General features: G+C 49.0%; 2 protein-coding genes and 1 non-coding gene across 11 annotated transcripts in view; 1 reads left to right on the plus strand and 2 right to left on the minus strand.

Annotated features, from left to right (window-relative positions):
- USO1 (USO1 vesicle transport factor) overlaps positions 1-16192 on the plus strand; it is a 182426-nt gene that overhangs the window by 59262 nt on the left and 106972 nt on the right. The gene's annotated exons all lie outside the window — the stretch shown is intronic.
- The window catches only part of G3BP2 (G3BP stress granule assembly factor 2), a 70020-nt gene that overhangs the window by 27317 nt on the left and 26511 nt on the right, over positions 1-16192 (minus strand). Inside the window, exons 1-3 of one of the 5 annotated variants that reach the window (XM_056568324.1) lie at positions 13316-13575; positions 6553-6671; positions 6064-6145 (exon numbers count right to left, since the gene is read on the minus strand). In XM_056568324.1, the coding sequence (XP_056424299.1) occupies positions 6064-6145; positions 6553-6647 (177 nt within the window). In that variant the 5' untranslated portion in view covers positions 6648-6671; positions 13316-13575. Of the gene's footprint in view, positions 1-6063; positions 6146-6552; positions 6672-13251; positions 13274-13315; positions 13576-16192 lie in introns of those variants that run through there. The other 4 variants (XM_056568315.1, XM_056568288.1, XM_056568309.1 and 1 more) reach the window with 4 other exon arrangements.
- On the minus strand, positions 3999-4102 carry LOC130345378 (U6 spliceosomal RNA). Its single transcript, XR_008884107.1, has one exon. It is a non-coding gene; the product is annotated as a U6 spliceosomal RNA (small nuclear RNA).

The following is a 16192-nucleotide window of genomic DNA, read 5'->3' on the forward strand; positions in this document are numbered from 1 at the left end:
TCTCGTAGCCTTCATTGGGAAACACAGAAACCATGGGTATTATGCTGCTGACACTAGGCAGCTCCTCCCAGCAGAATATACCCACTCACTGCCACAGAGCTAATCAGATGTCACAAAGCAGTAGGAGAAGCCAAACAACAACAAAAGGAGATGCATCCGAAGGACATCAGAAAGTAACAGGCAACAAACAACCTGATCAGGGTGGGTGCTATGTTCCCCAATGAAAGCTACGAGAAAGATTTTACGGTGAGTACAAAGAAAAAAAAAAAAAAAAATCCTTTTCTCAGTCGCCTTATTGGGGAACACAGAGACCATGGGACGTACCAAAAGCAGTCCCTGCTGTGGGAAAAACAATCACCAGAGAAAGGGAATCAGTCCAGAGACTGAATACATCCATCTGCAGAGGAATGTGGACAAGGCCCAGAGGAACTGGAATCCAGAAACCAACCAGCTGGAAGCCCCCAAAAAACATAAGGGGAGAGCTAGGACCCGAAGGAGGAAACCTTGCGGAGACTGGGATCCGATAGTGGACCAAATGTGAGGAGAAATGGTTGCCCAGGAGGTCCGCTGTGCCAAACAAGTCCTGGCAAGAGAGTGGAAGACTTCCAGCAAAAAGACAAGACGCAGAACCAACAAAGCACGACCAAAGGACGGAAGAGAGCAACAAGAGAACCCCATTCAGAGATACATCCAAGCCAAGCGAACATGGCGAGGAAACGCCAACTGCCATAAGAGAAACAAGCTGGAAAGGCTTGAAGGGAAAGCCATGCAAGGAGGCCAGCTCAACAGCAGGAGCATGCTCAGCAATAAGGCGGAAACCAGAAGCCGCTGGAACAGATGAATAGAAATATAACAAGACGCATGTCTAGACTCGGGCAAGAGGGTGAGCCGGCTAGGAAGAAGGCAGCTAGGGCATGGACCACTTTGCCGACCAACCAACCGTGAGGCCCAGGTATCGAAGCCACAGTCCCAAAACCACCCCATGAGAAACCGGGCTGAAAAGAAAAAACTCAAAGTACGCCAAAAGGTGGGGAAAGTGCACCTGGTCAGACAGGGGTAACCTGGATGACCTAAAGGCCCTTGGTCACGAAGTCCGCATGGCTTCAAGAGAGGCAAAGGGACACAAACCAACCGGTGAGAAGGCAAGATCTGTCGGGCAACACTGGAGCAGCCACCATCAGCACCAGAGTTTCTCAGATCTGGAAATAAGTTGAGGGATCTTGGAGTCCCACACCAGCTGATATTGAGCAAACCCAAGTCGGAGCGAAACACCTCAGGCAACATGTGCCCATGCAAAGACCGGAGTCGGAGAGGTGGGACCACCCCCTGCAGGACTGAGAAAACCAGGACAGGAAGCCAGCAGATGCCACAGACAAAAAAACAAAAAATAAAATAAAAATAAACACATCACAGGAGAATGAGACAAGGAACAGTCACCCGGAAGGCAGGTCAAATCATGAGGGAGAGGGTCCCAAACGAGAACCACAAAAAGGAAAAGAGCCCTATACCCTAGAAGAGAAAAGCGGACAGAGGAACAGGCCACGCTACCATTGGAATCACTGTGCCGCCCAGCAATTGCCGACACAAGAGACAAGAGGACAGACAAGTCCGAACCAGCACTGTATCCCAATGGTCAGAACTGAACGGAAGACTCTAGGAGGAAACATCCCAGAAAAACCAAGTGATAAAGAGGGAGACAAAAGGGTACACAGCTGAGGTGCCAGTCCAGCTGAAGTTAGAATGCGATGGAACAGAAGGCACAGTCTGGATGCGGGAGGTCGACCACCAAGACAGTCGTCCAAGCACAGAACAACAGACAGGCAACAAGCCTAAACCGGAACTGTCGCGGAACCTCGAGGATCTAGAGGCAGCCGAAACAGAAGAGCCACAGGAGGAAGTACACAAGACACCCTAAGCGAAGACTGTGGGAGAGAAGAGCCGAGGTCAAACCGAGAGCACCCTCTCTGGATCAGTGTCATGTCTTCCTTTCCATTTGCAGACAGAACCGCACCAGGACAGCCATGAGCGGCGGTTGTGAGGAAGGAACTGCCCTAGCAGTGCCAACGAGCCCCTAGGGGAAGGCAACTAAAAAGGCTAGGACAGCAAGAGCTGTAACTACACCAATTCTGCAGCACTCCACCGAAGGGGAAGGACGATGGCAGGGAGAAGAATAGAAACCAAAGCAACAAACCATCTGATAATAGGAGGCCGAAGGACGACGGCTGCAAAAGCAAAGGCAGGAACCGCACAGGACCTGCATAACTCCCTCTAGGAAGGAGAAGCGGAAGGGCTGAAATCCCGATAGCCGACAGCCCACCAAGCTACCCCTCGTCCGGCAACGGAAAGGAAGAACGAGATGGCTGGACCAGCCATAGCAGGGGTCAGATAAGGCTAACAATACTTACCCTAGAGAGGAGAAATGCAATGACCACAGGAGAAATGGAGGCAACCTACAACACGCGCCCCTATGCCGGGGACAAGGACCGCATGAGTGAACGTAGACATCCTACCAGCAATAGTAGCAGGTCACAAGACCACGAATACACGCTGCATTGAAGGGAGAAAGTGAAAGATGAAAAGTAAATGTCTAGTATAGTGCAGGCACTCCGCAAACCTGCCCGTTCCGAAAGGGAGGGAAACCAGTGAGCTGGCTGTGAGAGCTAAAGCAGATAACATGCTAATTACTGCCCATGGAAGAAGGCCACAGATACTCCACATATGGAGGGGGCACGTGCCCATTGTATACACAGGGCCACTTTACTGGACCTCCCACCCCCCCCGTGTTAGTAGAAGAGACCATAATCACAACCGCGTAAGAGGCAATCATGGCACGGGCCTCGAGCCAGAACAATAGCAGATAACTCTGCAAAAATGTACACCATCCATGGCGGCTGAAAAATGGCTGCTGCCGCTGTAGAAGGTACATAGACAACTCACACCGGTAGCTAGGGACTGGAATCTCAGCCACAACGCTGCAGACAGCGCACTCCCCTGGGTGGAGTAGGTAGTCCGTTGAACACACAGAGTCCCCCTTTCAGCAACACCCACAGGTGGAGTACCAGAACTGCAGATGTGGGAGACCTCACGCTCTCTGAGGCACAGTAATGGATCCATGCGACATCGGTCTATCGACACGTATAGAGGGGTACTGGAACTGCAGCAGCGGATGCGGCAGGCCACACGCTCCCCGCAGGAGATGTAGAGGGTCCATTGTACATCGGTCAACTCTCACAGTGGAGTACAGGAACTGCAGCTGCAGGAGACACCATGCCCTCCATGGGCGTAGTAATGTGTCTATGCTACATCATTCTGCCCACACTTAGTGAGGTACCAGGACTGCAGCCGCGGATGCGGCAGGCATCATGCACCCCGTAGGAGACGTAGAGGGTCCATTGCACATCGATCAACTCCCTATCGCAGTGGAGTACTGAAACTGCAGCTGCCTGCTGCAGACGACATGCTCCCATGGGCATTATAGAGGGTCTATTTGACATTATCCCCAGGTTAGGTGCAAAGACTCCATTGCACAAGCCGGGCACCCCTTCCAGCCACCTTGCATAGGTAGCAGGGTGATTGAGACTCAGCTGTAAATTGGTATGGGTGACTTATGGAGAACAAAACAGGCAGGCTGCCGCCCAGTTACTTTGCCTAAAGCAAGGGACGGTAAGGGCAGTGTGGCGAGCCACGCATATGATCATTTCTAAGTCTTTACCTCTGTAAAAACCTGATTCAACCAAGAAGCCAATGAACAGGTGGCTGTGGAAAACGGACCAAAGCCCGAAGCAGTTGCTCAGGAAACGAGCTAGAAAGTACATAGTGCGGACTCTAGGCCCGCGGGCTATGAAATCAAATTGGTACAAACCCCTACGGCAAAACATCCAGGCTCAAAGCTGAGAGTTGAGGGGAAATGGAGCCCTGTACCCGAAGATACTGCTATAAATCGGGCAATGCATAGGGTGACTGAAGCAGGCTTCAGGCCCAGTTGTCCCAAAAAAAAAAAAAAAATGGAACACTTCACAAATTTGCATGTCATCCTAGTGCAGGCGCCATGCAATCTGCACAGTAACATTCCAGTCTTTTTTTTTCCTTTTATTAAAAAAAGTTATACAGAAACCGGGGGGGGGAGAAGCAGCGCAGCCCGATCAGCGTGTGCTGTCAACGTCCCGTCTCCCCCCCCCCCCCCCCCCATGCACACCATGGAAGAGGGGGAAGTTAAAGCCTGGAGCACGCCTGAACGAGGGGGTGGGGGGTATTGGGTTAACGGTGCCGCAGCCGTGGTCAGATAAAAGCCCAGTGGCTGCGGCACAGGGATAAAACAGGGCAGGGATAAGACAGGGAACGCTAAGGCGCAATAATGGTGCCTAGCTGCACAGGTCAGGGGGAGGAGGGCGGAGCAAAGTGGCAACTCCCCGCACAGCGAAAAATGCCGCTGGCTGAAGAAGTTAGCTACAGGCGGCGGGAGGATGAGAGTCCCTGGTTGGCTGCGACAGCGCTGCTTGCGGCGGGGTAATACCAGGAGCGTGTCCCGCTCAGAGGAGCTGGGGAAACATGCCTTGGAAGCGGCGCCACAGGACTCCCTGCCTATCCGCCATATACAGAGCCTAGTCGGCACTGCCAAAAGCAGGGACACATGGTGTCCTGCCTCAATGGACGGAGAGTATCCCCACCGTAAGCCGCAGGGGCAGCTGGGGAAAAGGAATGAACATCCCCGATGCTAGTTCCCGTAAAAGGGGACTGGGGGCGGAGCTATACTTACTTTCCCCCTCCGATCATCATGGCCGTCAGCAAGTGTAAGTACCGGGGAGCGGTGCATGGATAAGTGCACCAACCCCCACAGCGGTAAAACATGCAGGCAGCCAGCTGCAGAAGCAGTCGGTAAGCACAGACATTCTGGGAAGGGACAGGGAGGGGAAACACTCACCTACTGTGTCCACTCCTACTCCCCTGATGGGAGTCTTCGGCCAGCTTAACGCCACACTGCATAATGCCAGGCTGCCATAGCGGGGTGAGCAATGGCAAGAGGAGACCCGGACCCAGGGTACTACCCTGGTGCTGGCTGTTGGCAAAAAAGGGGTTGACGGTTCATACTCTATGTACTGTGCCCCTTCATCACAGAAGGGGAAACAGGTAGCGCCATGCTCCTGAACCCCCACCTGAAAACGGAAAATAAAAAGGAATGAAAAAACTAAAACATCCCTAACTATAAAACAAGAAAAAGACCAGACATGTGTCTGCCTCCTACTGACACTAAGCTAAAACTGATTAGCTCTGTGGCAGTGGGAAGGTATATTTTTTGCCTAATGTAAGCGGACCTCCTGGGCGACCATTTCTCCTCGCATTTGGTTCGCTATCGGATCCCAGTCTCTGCAAGGTTTCCTCCTTCGGGTTCTAGCTCTCCCCTTATGTTTTGTGGGGGCTTCCAGCTGGTTGGTTTCTGGATTCCAGTTCCTCTGGGCCTTGTCCACATTCCTCTGCAGATGGATGTATTCAGTCTCTGGACTGATTCCCTTTCTCTGGAGATTCTTTTTCCCACCCCAGGGACTGCTTTGGTACGTCCCATGGTCTCTGTGTTCCCCAATAAGGAGACCGAGAAAAAAAGATTTGTGGGGCAAAATAGAAAAGAAAAAAAAGAAGAAAACAAAAATGCCACTATGCAATTTTAGGGGGTTGAGATTCTACATAGTGCACTTTTTGGGAAAAATTACAATTTATCTTTACTCTGTATGTCCATACAATTACAATGATACCCAATTTATATAGGTTGTTTTATTTTGCTAGTGAATTTTTCTGTATACGGGAATGTATGAGGGCTCTATTTTCGTGCTGTGATCAGTAGTTTTGATGGACTTTTTGATCACATTTCATGAATTTTTTTCTGCTTTATGAAGTGGTAAGGAACGGGATGACTTCACAATTCCGCTCTGTAGCTGCTTCCCCCCCCTTTCCAGGATGTATGCATACATCCTGAGGAGGTAAGGGGTTAAAGGTCAATCTGGTAGATGATAAACAATTAAAAAGGTAATATTAAGCTGATATAGCAAAGTGCATTTATTTTAGACTAACCGCCTGGCCATACACTGCGTCTTGAGGTTTTCCACTTGCATCCAATCCTCCATGCACATAAGAAGAGTTCCTTCCATAAAACCTGATAGAAAATAAGTGAAAGCCACACAAATAAAAAAGACTTATTATGGAAAAAAATGTAATACAAACATATCTTACAGGAACTTGACACATTAAACATAACAACTCTGTTTTAGAGCAAGAATAGCTGAGCAGATTGGTATATAGATTAGATTAAGTAGAACTTCTTCATTGAAATCGCCACTCATTCAATACTTAGGAGACAGTGGGTGGTGCTGCCCCAAATCATATAAACCTATATATTGTTCAGCTCAGCTTCTTTCCCTCCAATATCTGCTATTCTCACATACAGCAGCGAAAACTTACCAAGAGGTTTCCCTTACAGTATCTACCACACTAAGATGCTGCCATCACAAAACATTGTTTCATCAGGATAAGTAGTTCAGAAATGTAATAAAATACTCTTACCTGTGCAAAAAGTCTGGCGCTTTATTTAGAAGGGTGTAGTATTGTCTGACAAACTCCCGCCCTACAAGCAGGGGACTTGGCTTCTCCATCACCATTTCTTTGGTACAGGAAAGGATATACTGCAATAAAAGCAAAAACACATTTTATGGGGAGTTTTAGAGGTTCAACATATATAAAAACATTGTAATATGGCATAATGTAATCCAGGGCTTGACAAAGCCCAGGCACCATTCCAGATCCCTGGAGCGGGCCGCAAAGTTTTGTTCCGTGGGCAGCAAATGGTCCGCGGGCCAGAAGTTTGAGACCCCTGCTTTATAGGGACAATAGGGAAGATTTCAGATTTCTCAAAACTTGTGCAGAGAAAAAGTTGACTAGTTGCACATAGCAACCAGATTGCTTCTTTCATTTTTCAGAGGCCTTTTGAAAAATTAAAGAAGTGATCTGATTTGTTGCTATGGGTAACTTATCCTCTGCACACATATTGATAAATCTCCCCCAATATCATTGAGGAAATAAGTCTGTTGTGTTATATAACAATAGACAGGTGAAGGTTTATGTTTGTTGGCAGAGGAGCAAGTGACATTTTGTGCAGCTGATTTTGCTTTCCATTAACTTCAATGGGTAGCAGAATCAGATGCACAAAATATGCAGCAGATCCTGTACATGTGAACGTACCAAACAGCTGGAGGCACACTATGGGTTGGGTCCATTACGTGTGACCCTACCCTTAAGGTACGTTCACACGTACAGTATCCTGCACAGATTTGATGCGCAGGATTTTCTGCTGCAGATTTTAACGTAAACTAAATGACTGAGCACAGCTTCTAATTTGCAGTTACAAATCCTGCGCATCAAATCTGCACATGTAAATCCACCCTCAAGAAGTATTTTTAGTTAAGATACTTCATGGCAGATAGTGTGCTATGTGCTGAATAACATTATAAAAGCAAAGATGTCATTTTAGGTCCAGCAAATTGTTTGGATTGGAAGAGAAAAAAAAAAAATCTAGTACATGGGAATGCACTGTTGCCAAATGGTACTTTCCAAAGTCTGGAAGGCCAAGACCTCCATGTTTTTTTGGTCTAGTCAAGGTGTCCCTCCTGAGCCTAGGGTGCCTTCCATCTCAACAAATTGGCCTAATGGGGTTAATGGTGGACATCAGTGTGATTGCTAACATCCACCATTAGTGTTGAGTGCCCACCTACTGATAGAAGCCAGTACCGCTTCTGGCTAGATTCATAGACCATAAACAGGCTGGCAGGTAAATGTATGGTGCTGTGTGCCAAGGACCAGGCAGCAGCCTTATATTTAGTGTGTCTCCCCTAAGTGGGCCAAAATCACTAAAAAAAAAAAAAAAAAAAAAAAAAAAAAAAAAAACACTGCCATCTCAAGGTTCAAAACTGCTACGTCCTTAGGCCTGGTCCATCCAAGCATGTTACATGCATAGTCTCACCTGACCACGTTTCTGATAACATGAACTAAGAACAAAAACGCATCTGTTATATGCCCATGTGAAACTGGCTGGGGTAAATAAATAAAATTGGGACCATGAATCGGTCATTTTCCTGCACTTCTCAACAGTGATCCTGCTCTATCTGACCTGAAGAGGGACGACACCTGTGCAAAAGCGGGATGTCACAGCAACTGAAAGGTCAGCTATGATGTGGACAGTATTTATACATGTTAAAGTATCCTCTTACTGCTGTTCTGTCTTCACTTCCTGGACACAAAGATAATGGAAGGAAATATCTGCTCAGCTTATAATCGCTGGCCTCAGGTAGTGACTGGCTGAATGGGCATTTCCTTTAAATGTATGGTGCAGCTTGATGCATGGATCCAGACTATTTTCCAAAGCCAGTGCAGTCTGGCAGCAGCTCTCCCCCTACTTACAATACATGCACACTGAGCCTACATTTATTTGGGCAGATCATTAGAGATAGTGGTCGGCAAAACAAGTGATCTGTTCTATTACTCTTGACCTTCATTTATAAGCTTTTAATATTTACATATTTTTAAGAACAGAAAGGAATTCCACCATGTTAACTTTATCCTATATGTTGCTACAAATGTGGCGATACCAAATATATAAGGTCTTAGGCCTTTAGCACAATAAAAAGCTGCACAATGAGCAAACATTTTCATTGGCTAAAGAGAGAAAGAAGTAACAGCAGATTTCTAAGGCTGTACCTACACAAGACATTTTCCCCTACAACGTTCATAAAGACTACACAAGTGTTCTGGTTAGGATAAGAATATGAAGTGTCAAAAAAAAAAAAATCCATCAATCCCACTCCTCTCCATTTAACACTGAATAGTGACCTGGTACTTGCCACTGGCTACAAGCAGATAAGCAACAGACTGGCAAAAATGAGCCATCCCGGAGTCACTGTTTAACTCTGATCAGCTCATTGAAATGAATGAGATACGAGTCGGATCGGTTGCCGTACAGTAGAATCGTAGTGTAAACCAGGCCTAAGTCAGTATGAAGACTGGGTGTGAGTGAGTGGATATATGTATACATCTACCAGATCACCCCAATACATATGTACAGACGGCTACCAGATGCCTCTCCTAGTGGTTTATTACCCCAGGGAACCAGTGGATCAGGTATTCTGAAAATCCCCAAGCAGATTACGTTGCTACCCATTGACGTCAATGGATGGCTTAAAGTGTACCTGTCGTCAACAAAAACTTATTTATGTAGATAACACAATTATATGTATATCTATAATATACATTGGTTAAAAAATGCTGTCGCTGCAGATATTGCCTGTGAGGATTCCAAATACAGGAAGTGAGAAACAGGACAAGCAGGGCTTTGTGCAGGCTCCTGGCTTGTCAATCAGCCTGCTGTGTGAGCCCCGCTTGTCCCCAGTGCACAGAGCCCCGCTTGTCCCCAGTGCACAGAGCCCCGCTTGTCCCCAGTGCACAGAGCCCCGCTTGTCCCCAGTGCACAGAGCCCCGCTTGTCCCCAGTGCACAGAGCCCCGCTTGTCCCCAGTGCACAGAGCCCCGCTTGTCCCCACTTCCTGTATTTGGACTCAGAGACACACAGGCAATAGCTGCAGGGACAAAATATACATATTTTTTAACCAATGTATATTACAAATACAGTGATCCCTCAATATACGATGGTAATTCGTTCCAAATGAACCATCGTTAGTTGAAACCATCGTACGTTGAGAGATCCGTGCAATGTAAAGTATAGGAAGTTATACTCACCTGTCTCCGCCGCTCCGGACGGTCACCACTGCCCTGGATGTCGCCCTCCATCGCTGTCGCCATGTCCCCGGGGTGTCCCTGCCACTCCAGACCATCTCTGCTGCCTGGGATTGTCGCTCTTACACACCATCATCACGTCGCTGCGCACACCGCTCCTATTGGATGACAGGACGGCGTGAGTGGCGACGTGATGACAGAGAGAGACGGCCATGCAGGGGATCCTGAAGAGAATGGTTCGGAGTGCCAGGGACAGGTGAGTGATCATCAGCGGACCACGCGGGGCACCTTAAACAGCTATCCGGTGGCAGCTGAAGCAGTCTGCGCTGCCGGATAGCCGTTTATGCGATGGCCCCGACATACAAAAGCATCGTATGTTGATGCTGCCTTCAACATGCGATGACCTCTGAGAGGCCATCATACGTTGAAATTATCGTATGGCGGGGCCATCGCAGGTCGGGGGATCACTGTATACATATAATGTTATTATCTTCATTATATAAAAAGTTTTCGTTGACAGGTACACTTTTAAGTAACTTTTAGCAGCTGGAAACGCGCTGTGTGTGAACCTACCCTTATACTGGCTCCACATCCAGCAACAACACCTTTTCAGCCTGCCTAGTGGAAGCGCCCCAGTGTACGAGACCACTCAACTTGTTACACACACAGTGTGAAGGGTTGTCACTGGGGCAATTCCACTGGGCAGCCCAAAAATGAGGTGTTGCTGAATGTGAAGCCACTAGAAGGGTGAGTAAGTTTTTACTTTCCCTCCCCCCCTCTCATGAATCTCTACCCGAGGGCACCCTCCATCCCCCTCATGAATCTCTACCCGAGGGCACCCTCCATCCCCCTCATGAATCTCTACCCGAGGGCACCCTCCCTCCCCCTCATGAATCTCTACCCGAGGGCACCCTCCCCCCCCCTCATGAATCTCTACCCGAGGGCACCCTCCCCCCCCCCTCATGAATCTCTACCCGAGGGCACCCTCCCCCCCTCTCATGAATCTCTACCCGAGGGCACCCTCCCCCCCTCTCATAGATCTCTACCCGAGGGCACCCTCCCCCCCTCTCATAGATCTCTACCCGAGGGCACCCTCCCCCCCTCTCATAGATCTCTACCCGAGGGCACCCTCCCCCCCTCTCATAGATCTCTACCCGAGGGCACCCTCCCCCCCTCTCATAGATCTCTACCCGAGGGCACCCTCCCCCCCTCTCATAGATCTCTACCCGAGGGCACCCTCCCCCCCTCTCATAGATCTCTACCCGAGGGCACCCTCCCCCCCTCTCATAGATCTCTACCCGAGGGCACCCTCCCCCCCCTCTCATAGATCTCTACCCGAGGGCACCCTCCCCCCCTCTCATAGATCTCTACCCGAGGGCACCCTCCCCCCCTCTCATAGAAGTCTACCCGAGGGCACCCTCCCCCCCTCTCATAGAAGTCTACCGGAGGGCAGAGGGACAGCCCCTCCCAGTAGACCTCTACCCGAAGACAGCCCCTCCCAGTAGACCTCTACCCGAAGACAGCCCCTCCCAGTAGACCTCTACCCGAAGACAGCCCCTCCCAGTAGACCTCTACCCGAAGACAGCCCCTCCCAGTAGACCTCTACCCGAAGACAGCCCCTCCCAGTAGACCTCTACCCGAAGACAGCCCCTCCCAGTAGACCTCTACCCGAAGACAGCCCCTCCCAGTAGACCTCTACCCGAAGACAGCCCCTCCCAGTAGACCTCTACCCGAAGACAGCCCCTCCCAGTAGACCTCTACCCGAAGACAGCCCCTCCCAGTAGACCTCTACCCGAAGACAGCCCCTCCCAGTAGACCTCTACCCGAAGACAGCCCCTCCCAGTAGACCTCTACCCGAAGACAGCCCCTCCCAGTAGACCTCTACCCGAAGACAGCCCCTCCCAGTAGACCTCTACCCGAAGACAGCCCCTCCCAATAGACCTCTACCCGAAGACAGCCCCTCCCAATAGACCTCTACCCGAGGACAGCCCCTCCCAATAGACCTCTACCCGAAGACAGCCCCTCCCAGTAGACCTCTACCCGAAGACAGCCCCTCCCAGTAGACCTCTACCCGAAGACAGCCCCTCCCAGTAGACCTCTACCCGAAGACAGCCCCTCCCAGTAGACCTCTACCCGAAGACAGCCCCTCCCAGTAGACCTCTACCCGAAGACAGCCCCTCCCAGTAGACCTCTACCCGAAGACAGCCCCTCCCAGTAGACCTCTACCCGAAGACAGCCCCTCCCAGTAGACCTCTACCCGAAGACAGCCCCTCCCAGTAGACCTCTACCCGAAGACAGCCCCTCCCAGTAGACCTCTACCCGAAGACAGCCCCTCCCAGTAGACCTCTACCCGAAGACAGCCCCTCCCAGTAGACCTCTACCCGAAGACAGCCCCTCCCAGTAGACCTCTACCCGAAGACAGCCCCTCCCAGTAGACCTCTACCCGAAGACAGCCCCTCCCAGTAGACCTCTACCCGAAGACAGCCCCTCCCAGTAGACCTCTACCCGAAGACAGCCCCTCCCAGTAGACCTCTACCCGAAGACAGCCCCTCCCAGTAGACCTCTACCCGAAGACAGCCCCTCCCAGTAGACCTCTACCCGAAGACAGCCCCTCCCAGTAGACCTCTACCCGAAGACAGCTGCTCGGGACTGCCGCAATGAATTGCGGCGTCACGAACAGTTTAAAGGAAACCGGGTATCCCTACCTACCTCCTCGGTGTTCGATCGGCGAATGACTGCTCCGTGCCTGAGATCCAGGCAGGAGCAGTCCAATCGCCGATAACACTATCAATGACATGTTAATACATGCCAGTGATCAGTGTAAAGGATCAGTGTGTGCAGTGTTATAGCCCCCTATTGGCCGATTTTCCGAAAAAAATTTGCTTTGATATGAATTTATTTGTGGCGAATCTATGTTTAAAAATGCCTATTTATGGCCTACATAGAGCCTCAATAGTGGTGTAGAACACTTTGCTGGGTTCTAACACGCATATGGAGTGTGCTGGGGTAGAGCAATAATACTGTTATTCAGAATAACATGCAGATTACCGGCATCGCTTTTAGAATCTCTGCTGCAGAGCAGCACAATGACAGAGCCTGGAGGTCCCCTCCCAATAGACCTCTACCCGAGGACAGCCCCTCCCAATAGACCTCTACCCGAGGACAGCCCCTCCCAATAGACCTCTACCCGAGGACAGCCCCTCCCAATAGACCTCTACCCGAGGACAGCCCCTCCCAATAGACCTCTACCCGAGGACAGCCCCTCCCAATAGACCTCTACCCGAGGACAGCCCCTCCCAATAGACCTCTACCCGAGGACAGCCCTGGTGGTCCCGATGTTATTTATAGCTAAGGATCTCTATTAATAACCGCAAGCCAGAGCCCCTCAGGACTCCCTCCTAATATTACACAAAACGCAGCAGAGCCGCGCCACACACGATAACCTTCAGCGAGGGAAGGTGACACCACATAGCCCGGTTACCTGCCGCACGGTGCACAAACAATGAAGGGATTAGCAGGCACCGCACAGGAAGCGTCCCACTCACCTCAGCTAGAGCCGGTGACACGGCCGCTATGAGCCCCGGGCCCCGTCTGATGGTAGCGACACGTTGTTATTGTTGTGTTCACCCTCGGGTTACGGGCGTCAGCTGCAAGGCGGGGAATATGGTGTCGTGACCGTGACGTCACAAGAGTGACGCAGCGTTCGGTCAATTACGCGGCCTCCGTGAGATCAGAAACCAGCAGCCTTCACGCGTGTGCGTGCCCAAACAGGCGCACGGTAACGAGGGAAACCGCGCCCACAGCTGACGTCAATGCGCAAAGGGCGGGGTTAGTTCTTTCCCCGTGACGCTGCTTGTGTATTTCTTCGATGTATAAACTTTATTGACCACAAACAGTGTACAACAAAGGGGAAAAAAAAAAGGAAAGTGATGGTATCAGTGAAGCACCGTGTGGTGAATATCACTGGGGGAGGGAGGTTCTGTCAGGTCTCTGAACGTTCTCTTCGCCCACTTACTGACATTTATATAATATATATTTAACGTTTTCTATTGTAAAACGGCTTTTATCCTGAACAAGTTACACAGAGCAACAAACATAGCCAAACAGATTTCAGTCACTATGAAGGACAAACCATAGGTATACCATGCCAGGAGAAATGTGCCCTATGCATAACATGGATTTCCCCCCTGAATTGTGTCTCCTCACAGTGTTTGAAAACCAGTGTGCCTCCAGCTGTTGCTAAACTACAACTCCTAGCATGCCCGGACAGCCGAAGGCTGTCCGGGCATGCTAGAAGTTGTAGTTTAGCAACAGCTGGAGGCACACTGGTTTATGCATTGTAGAGAAAAGAAAATGTTGGCGTGGAAACAGCGCCCCCACAAAGAAGGTTACGCCGTGGATTTCTCATGTCTGTTGTGCTATGTACACACAATGGAATTTTTGCGCGGAATTCCGCTCGGAGATTGTGCAGCAGCAGAATCCTATTGATTTCAATGGAATTCTGCTGCGCTGTTCACATAGCAAAATGTGCGCAGTCATTTTAGCAAATTTTCCTATCGGACGTTTTCCAGCAGGTTCCGCTAGAAAATTCTGTGGCGTGAACATAGGCTCAGTGTGCTTTCACGTGGGCCATAAATCCGCCATATTTATGTAGGCAATTCTACAGCGGCAAGTCAATGCTAACCTATAGATTTTCATGTGCACTTTGTGAAGTTACAGCGAAAATGACAGATGGATCAGCCCAACTAATATGAATAAACAGGTGTTTAGTGTGGGCGATCTTGAGTAAAACAGTGTATTCCTTACCCCAATCCATGCAGCTGTTCCTGAGATATAGCACAATATTGCAATATGCCAATGGACTCTTAACCCCTTAAGGACTCAGGGTTTTTCCGTTTTTGCACTTTCGTTTTTTCCTCCTTACCTTTTAAAAATCATAACCCTTTCAATTTTCCACCTAAAAATCCATATTATGGCTTATTTTTTGCGTCGCCAATTCTACTTTGCAGTGACATTAGTCATTTTACCCAAAAATGCACGGCGAAACGGAAAAAAAAATCATTGTGCGACAAAATAAAAAAAAAAACGCCATTTTGTAACTTTTGGGGGCTTCCGTTTCTACGCAGTGCATATTTCGGTAAAAATGATGCCTTATCATTATTCTGTAGGTCCATACGGTTAAAATGATACCCTACTTATATAGGTTTGATTTTGTCGTACTTCTGGAAAAAATCATAACTACATGCAGGAAAATTTATACGTTTAAAAATGTCATCTTCTGACCCCTATAACTTTTTTATTTTTCCACGTACGGGGCGGTATGAGGACTCATTTTTTGCGCCGTGATCTGAAGTTTTTATCAGTATGATTTTTGTTTTGATCGGACTTTTTGATCACTTTTTATTCATTTTTTAATGTTATAAAAAGTGACCAAAATACGCTTTTTTGGACTTTGGAATTTTTTTGCGCATACGCCATTGACAGTACGGCTTAATTAATGATATATTTTTATAGTTCGGACATTTACGCACGCGGCGATACCACATATGTTTATTTTTTTTTTTTTTTACACTGTTTTATTTTTTTTATGGGAAAAGGGGGGTGATTCAAATTAACACTTTTTTTTAACTTTTTTTTTACTTTTTTTTTTTTGCAGTGTTATAGGTCCCATAGGGACCTATAACACTGCACACACTGATCTCCTATGCTGATCACTGGTGTGTATTAACACGCCTGTGATCAGAATTATCGGTGCTTGACTGCTCCTGCCTGGATCTCAGGCACGGAGCAGTCATTCGTCGATCGGACACCGAGGAGGCAGGTAAGAGCCCTCCCGGTGTCCGATCAGCTGTTCTGGATGCCGCGATTTCACCGCGGCGGTCCCGAACAGCCCGACTGAGCAGCCGGGAAACTTTCAGTTTCACTTTAGAAGCGGCGGTCAGCTTTGACCGCCGCTTCTAAAGGGTTAATACCGCACATCGGCGCGATCGGCGATGTGTGGTATTAGCCGCGGGTCCCGGCCGTTTATTAGTGCCGGGACCGACGCGATATGCGGGATCGCGGGAGCCGGCGCAGGACGTAAATATACGTCCTGCGTCGTTAAGGGGTTAAAGGGGTACTCCGGTGAAAACCTTTTTTCTTTTAAATCAACTGGTGGCAGAAAGTTAAACATATTTGTAAATTGCTTCTATTAAAAAATCTTAATCCTTCCAGTACTTGTTGGCTGCTGAATGCTACAGAGGAAATTCCTTTCTTTTTGGAACACTGATGACATCACGAACACAGTGCTCTCTGCTGACATCTCTGTCCATTTTAGCAACCATGCATAGCAGATGTATGCTAAGGGCAGCATGGTGGCTCAGTGGTTATCACTGCTGGGGACTTGGGTTCAAATCTCACTAAGGACAACAATAAATAAAGCG

The sequence above is a fragment of the Hyla sarda genome, chromosome 1, assembly GCF_029499605.1.
Source record: "Hyla sarda isolate aHylSar1 chromosome 1, aHylSar1.hap1, whole genome shotgun sequence".
NCBI classification, from domain to species: Eukaryota; Metazoa; Chordata; class Amphibia; order Anura; family Hylidae; genus Hyla; species Hyla sarda.